General features: G+C 57.4%; 1 protein-coding gene across 5 annotated transcripts in view; it reads left to right on the top strand.

Moving 5' to 3' along the window:
- Positions 1–845: 845 nt before the first annotated feature.
- FOXP4 (forkhead box P4) overlaps positions 846–6,873 on the top strand; it is a 29,573-nt gene continuing 23,545 nt past the window's right edge. For 4 of the 5 annotated variants that reach the window (XM_026053155.1, XM_026053153.1, XM_026053156.1 and 1 more), the window contains exon 1: positions 851–1,033. In XM_026053155.1, coding sequence (XP_025908940.1) covers positions 851–1,033 — 183 coding nt within the window. Of the gene's footprint in view, positions 1,034–6,873 lie in introns of all 5 variants that reach the window. The other variant, XM_026053152.1, reaches the window with a different exon arrangement.

The raw sequence follows: 6,873 nt of genomic DNA, 5'->3' as shown, positions 1-6,873 counted from the left end.
GAGAAAAGGAGAGAAGAAAGGGGAGGCAGCAGCATCTCTCGCCGTCCCTGTCCCTGCTCCTCTCCGCTTGCAAACTTGCTGCCCAGCTCTGAGCAGCGCTGGGCAGATGCTCTTCCCATATCGGCTTCCCTACTCCTTTGATATCCAGGTGCTCCTGAGGTCGAAACGGAGGTTGCGCATCCCCAAATCTTGCAGTATCCCAGTGTTTGGGCGCAGGAGGAAGAGCTTTGCCTCCGATCTCCTGGAGGAGATTAGCGGGGAAAGCCACCAAGAAAAAGCTGCGCTCTGGCCCCAAGAGGGATCAGAGGGAATTCTGTCCCTGCATTAAATAAAATCAGTGTAAAATTCAGCAGAGCACCCACATGAGGCTGAAGCAGGGGAGCAAATGGAGTGTGTGCCATGGGCATGCGGATGCTCTGGGCTGCGCATCCTGTGGGAGCGAGGAGATAGCTGGGAAGAGGGCACCATGTCCCGGTCAAGGTTCTTGATGTCGTTGGCTCTGCTTTTCCTAGCAGAGCGCTTCTCCTAGCGTTGGCTTGGAAAAGGCCCATTTGCTGGAGTGCTTGGAAGCGTGTCAGCTCTGAAGCGCTCAGGGTGGCATCCGCCCATGGCTGGAACCTCTGCCGCCCCGAGTTTCGAGGGAAGGGTTTGGGAATCCCTAATTCTTTGCAAAAATCCAGGAATTCTGTTTGGTTTTCAGAATTTCTGTTCTTTTTTCTCTCCTATTCAGAGGAGAGAGGAGAAGCGCAGCGGTTCCCGCATCCCGGAGCGGGATGCGCCGGGGGCCGCCGCGCTCTCCTCAGCGCGGCCTCTCTCCTTGCCCCGTGGCTGCAGGTCCCGCTAGCGCGTCATGATGGTTGAATCCGCCTCGGAGACGATCCGCTCCACGCCCTCGGGCCAGAACGGCGTGGGCAGCCTCGCGAGCCAGCCCGATGGCGGCGGCGGCGGCGGCGGCGGCAGGGAAGGAGCGGCCAGCGGCGAGCCCAACGGCGAGATGAGCCCCGTGGAGCTCCTGCACCTCCAGCAGCAGCAGGTAGGAGAGACGCCCGCTTCTTCCTCCCACCCTCCTCCTCCTCCTCGCAACCTGCTGCGTTCCAGACCCCCGCGCAAGGCAGCTGGGGATCGGGTCCTCCCAGGGCTGGGTTCTCTGAGAGGCCTGGAGAATCCCCTTCCCCATGGAACAAGGATCAGACAGTTCTGCTCTGTTGGTGCCTGGGACAGTGCGCGGGTCCCTTTCCTTGGCTCGCTCCCGGCGCACGCGCCGCAGCGCAGCCGGGCGGGCCGTGCCTGCAGGTTACCTTTGCAAACAAACTTCGGAGAAAACATAAATTTCCCTTCCTCGGATACTAAATAAGGCAATGATCCCTGCCTCGTACGGAGCTCGCCTCCCCGAGCCATAAATTCCAGCGTGAAAGCTGTAAAAAATTGCTGTGTCTGATACTTTAGTAGCGAGTGCTGTAAATCCATTACCTGAATAGCAGCCGTTTCGCACGCAGTTAAGCCCCCGTTCCCCTGATCTGCAGGGTAATCATGCGTGTCCTGGCCCCGGCCGGGAGCCGCCGTCGCGCTCGGCGCGCGCCTGCAACCGCCGCAGCATTCGGGTGCCCTCCGCGCCCTCCTCTTCCTCCTCTTCCTCCCTTTCCTCCTCTTCTCCCCTTCCTCCTCTTCCTCCTCTCCCTCCGCTTCCTCCCCTTCCTCTGCTTCCTCCCCTCCCTCCTCTTCCTCCCCTCCCTTCTCTTCCTTCCCTCCCTCCTCTTCCTCCCCTCCCTCTTCTTCCTCCTCTCCCTCCTCTTCCTCCGCTCCCTCTGCTCCCTCCTCTTCCTCCCCTTCCTCCTCTTCCTCCTCTCCCTCCCCTTCCTCCCCTTCCTCCTCTTCCTCCCCTTCCTCCTCTTCCTCCCCTTCCTCCTCTTCCTCCTCTCCCTCCTCTTCCTCCGCTCCCTCTGCTCCCTCCTCTTCCTCCTCTTCCTCCCCTTCCTCCTCTTCCCCCTCTCCCTCCTCTTCCTCCTCTCCCTCCTCTCCCTCCTCTTCCTCCTCTTCCTCCCCTTCCTCCTCTTCTCCCTCTGCTTCCTCCCATTCCTCTACTTCCTCCTCTCCCTCCACTTCCTCCTTTCCCTCCTCTTCCTCCTCTCGCTCCTCTCCCTGCCCTTCCTCCCCTTGCTCCCCGCACGCGGGAGCCGGGTTAATTCCTCCCTTTCCTTTTCCCCGTTCCGCCGTCGTTGCTGGGGGTTCCCGCRGAGCCGGCGGGTTTGGTCCGCTTCCCGACACGTGCGGTGCCAGCACCTCGGGGAGCAAAGGGAGGAAGACGAAAGGCAGCTCGGGGCCCATCAATCTTCGTGCTTCAGGGAGCAGGCCGAGCACCAGCTGGGGTCAAGAATAAATGTCCCCATGTGGAGAGTTTTGCACAATTAGGTGCTTTATGGCGGCTGTGCCCGTCCCGAGCAGCATGYAGCCGTTGCCCGCGTTGCGGGCCGCGCTGTCCCGCGCCGTCGCGCCGTTCCTGTCTGACGGCTCCTCCGGCCTGGCTGCAGCTCCTGCCGTGTCGCTCTTGCTCCCTTCGTTTCTCCTTAAATGTGTGAAATCCCGCGAGGAGTTAGGAGTCTGAGGGTGTAAACCCTCCTTGTGACCTCCCCGCCAACGTTCAGCTGGAAGAAGCACTGGTGGCTTCCAGGGGACAAGTTTGGCCTCGTTTAGTGGCCAGGATCCATAGGGACCTGCATCCGAGGGGCACAATTCCCAYGATGGGCTTGCTCCAAAATGCCCCCAAGTTTCCTTCAGCTTCTGCATTCCCGCTGCCAGGCTGGGCTTCCCCCTCCCGGGTGGGGGGCAGCTCGTGGGGAAGGTCTTCGTGATAAAGCCAGGGAAAAGTGGCCTGGAAGTGTTTWCTGGGCCGGAGTGCCGTGCTGATGRAGGGGGCCYGAGGTGAGCTGGTTTTCTTGGATGAAAATGCRTCTCCAAGGATGCGGAGAGGGTGAAAATGCATCTCCAGGCTGCCCATGAGCTGCTCCTCCCGGCCTTTCCCTGCACCCCATTTCCCTGCACCCCGTTTGCTGCATTTTCCAGGCATCCTGCAGCCGGGAGAGCCTTCACGGCCTCAGGAATGGCGCCATCCCGGCATCCTGCAGGAAAGGGGCCGGAGGGGAGGCAAGGAGCGCTCCCCCGCCTCCTTCGCGGCCGGCGGCGCGGCGTTGGGGTTAAATCCCTGGATTTCAATGGTGGGGCCCGGCTGCAAAGCGTCGGGGGGCCTGAATAGGGCGCGGGCGGCGGGGGGGAGAGGTCAGCCGGGGGCACGGGAAGGTTGCCTAGCGCCTGGGATCTCCCACCGCCGTTGCTGTGGGAACGCCGGGAGACCTCCGGCACGCTCGCATCCTCGGAGCCGCCAAAGGGCCCCGCCGGCTTTGCACATTAATGAGCTTTTAACGCGGGGGTCGCCCCGCCGCGGCCCCAGCGTAATCCGCGCCCCGCGGGATCCGGGTGTGGAGCCGGGCAGGGGCACCCGGCCCAGTCCTTCCCGCTGCCGCGGCTCCCCRTTCCCGGGAGCTGGGGCTCTCCGGGATGCCTTTCCTGCCCGCGCGCTTTGCACGAGCCCCAAGTGCCTCCCCGGATGCCAAGGCCGATKCCGGAGCTGCAGCACCGGGAGGCAGCGCCTGGAGCGGGATGTCCCGGGGAACCCGCGAGCAAAGCCTGCGTCTGGCCCGGGGGACCCCCTCTCCTCCAAACTGRGCTGCCCCCCTTCTTTTCCTTCCCCCCTTTAAGTCCTACCCCCAAATCCAAACCCATTCCAGGAGCGGGATGCCTGGGAATGGCCACGGGCCTGATTCCCAGGGGAATAGCCCTGACTCCCCGGCCTCGGCGGCGATCCCACGTGGAGCTTTCCCGGCAAAGCCCCGCTGCAGCCTCCGCGCTCCCGCGGTAGCTCCTTCCAAATTGCCATCCTATGGAAAAGGAGCCATCTGGAAAGCCCAGCCAGCCGCTCTGCTGCTGCTCGGCCTGTTTTTTTCCTTTTTATTATTATCCAAAAAGAAAAAATCCCGCCCTCRCCATTTATTGCAGGCACATGTGAAAAACTGCGAAGTTATTAACCAAAAACAAGGCTTTTTGGAGAGGAGCACATCGGGCTGCTTCGCTGTCAGGGGAAGGGTGTGGATGGGGGAGGAAGGGCCCTTCGCTGCACTGGGAAAGACACCGTTCCATAAAGCATGTGATCGCATTTCAAATATATTGTGTAATACGCTATTATTAGGGTATTTAAGATAAAAATGAGATCGGAGCACTTAAGTGAAACTCATCTCTCTATTAGGCCCCTTGATTTATACTTCACATTTTACTGAGCATGAATGCAAGAGGGGCTTTTTTTTTTCCCTTCTTTTTTTTTTTTTTTTTTCCCCTTTTTTTCCGGGAAGGATGGGATCCTCCGGAGCTCGTTCCTTGTATTCTTCATTAATGGCATCAGGAGCGGAGGAATGAAGGGCAGAAGCACTGGAGTGTGTGCAGCAAAAGGGAGCCCGGCCAGGCCAGGAGGGAAAGAGGCAGCACTGGCTGTAAAAAGGATTTCTCTTTTTTTTTTTTTTCTCTTTTTTCTTTTTTTTCCCGTGAAGAATTGTGTCATTTTCTTCATCTTGATCTCGTGGAGCCATTTGGTTCTGGTTAAGCCAGGCTGGGCTGGGTGGAAGTGCTTTTCAATATGGCATCATTTACGGTTAATATCCAGCTAAAAATATCTGCGAGCGTGTGTGTTGGTTTAATAGCTCTAATCCTGGAATGCGACAATGTCATTTTTATGAGGTTAGTGTTAATTTTTTTTTTTCGTTTGGTTGGTTAACTTTTTTCTCCCTTCCCAACCCCACCACCAGAAACAACTTTTGGAAAAAGGAGTTGGGGAGCAGAACAGAAATATAAAATCTCTTTACAGAGCCACTTTCTGCTTCCTTCCCTACAAAATTCTTGGTTGCATATAATTTTTTTAAAGCTTTTTTTATTTTTTTCGAGTTTTGTTAATTAATTGGAGGCTCAGACCCCATTCAGGGCGTTGATGCCGTCCGGGTGGGAATTCCCTGGGCTATTTGTGGGCTGCGGCTCCCGGAGAGGGCCGCCTGGCTCAGCCACAGACCTACGGGTACCTCTGTCCTTGCCCAGGAACTTTTGTACTTTTTGATCCATTTTTATTTATTTATTTTTTAATTTTTTTCCCCAAATTTGACCAGRTGATCCAAGGCCTTGGGAGGTTCAGTACTGAGAAGTTTTTGGGAAGGAGATTAAAACCGAAAAAGTGGCCAAGCAARGGCGAGAGATCCAGTTTCGTGGCCGAGGGGCGGGCAGGGGCTGAGGTGCCCCGATTCACTGCGCCAAGGGGAGCGCTCCGCGGGCGCCCTGCCGCCTTCCTTGGCTCTGCCGSAGGAGGTGGAATCCGGCCTGGAAGAGCATGGGAGCCTCTGGGGAAGGAGCTAATGAAGTGATCTCCAGGTATGTTGGGTGGAAGCTGGGATAATGGTCCGTTTCCCCTGCGGAGTCCGCACGCCCTGGCTGCAGGATGAGCCGCTCGCTCCAGGATCCACCCGTTCCGTTTGCTCCGGGCTCCCTATCCCGGTGCAGGGAGAGCAGCCTCTCCCGGCTCCTTGCCCCAGCACCTGAGCAAATCCTGGGAGCTCCTCCAGCATCCCGGGAGCCGCTCCTGGCACTGCATTCCCGCTGTCTGGACACCTTGTTTGGCTGCTCCTGGGATTAATCCAAAACATGTTTTATTTGCCGCCCCCACGTTCACTTTTTTGCATTTCTCGGGGCTCTGGTGTGTTTTGCAGCCTGGCTGCAAAAAAACCAGCAAGTGCAGAAGTGGGAGGGGAGCGTCTCGAGCGAGCAGCAGGGGAGGCAGCACGAGCTGGGAACACGGGAATTGCGGGAGCCTTTTCCCAGGTGCTCTTATGGGAACAGGGGAATTGCGGGAGCCTTTTCCCAGGTGCTCTTATGGGAACACGGGAATTGCGGGAGCCTTTTCCCAAGTGCCCTTAACCATCCTGGTTGCCTCAGAGAGGCTGGCTGCAGGTCAGGCTTGGTAAAGGGATATGTTCAGCTCTGCCGTGGGCTTCATTAGAAGAAGTGGTATGAGATGCACTGGGGCGCTGGCAAAACCATGGCTGTATTTTCCTGATTCAGTTCTAGCAGTTAAAAATATATGTTAGYTAAATCAGCATCATCCTGCAGCGAAAACCAGTTAAAATCCTCCATAAAATCCTCCGTGGGGTAACCCGCGTGGGGAGCTCTGCGCCCGTGCGAAGCCCGTGGGCCCCCCGGCAAAGGAAGAATTCCCGTCCTCTTCCCAAGCTCTGGAACGTGTCGCTGCTGCTCTTTTGGAGGACAAAGCCGAGCGGCAGCAGCCCTTGACGTCAGTGGCTGAGACACTGCAAACTTTTTAATGGGATAATTTGCTGATCAAAGGGAGCCGTGCAGGAGCGTGATGAATTTGACACAACCCATTCGTTCCTAATTACGGGTAGCGTGCTAATGACTCCTGAATAACACCGTGCAGCAGGATACAAGTTTCAAAAAATGATCTTGCTCCAGCTCCTTCGGAGGGGAAAGCGCAGCCAGATTTAAGAGGGGACTTTTGTTCTCCTGCGGGCAGGTGGTTTCTGAAGTAAGGGCTGATTACGGGCAATGTGCTGTGTGCTTTTCCCTATGGAAAACTTCATCCCACCAGGATGAAGCATCTGTCCAGGACATGCTGTAACCCAAACCCRGGGCCTCTCTGGGGCTCCGGCCCCTGCCTGCCATTGTCAGGCCGTGTCATTTTTTCCTGTAAATCTTGTAATTTCGTGCTTCGGAGCACAGCAAAGTGCGAGTCAGCAGGGAGGGAATGAAATCCCCCCGAGAGGCGGCGGG

Source organism: Nothoprocta perdicaria, unplaced genomic scaffold (assembly GCF_003342845.1).
Source record: "Nothoprocta perdicaria isolate Ctin4 unplaced genomic scaffold, notPer1 scaffold_97, whole genome shotgun sequence".
In the NCBI taxonomy this organism is placed as follows: domain Eukaryota; kingdom Metazoa; phylum Chordata; class Aves; order Tinamiformes; family Tinamidae; genus Nothoprocta; species Nothoprocta perdicaria.
This window is presented reverse-complemented; position numbering and strand designations above follow the sequence as displayed.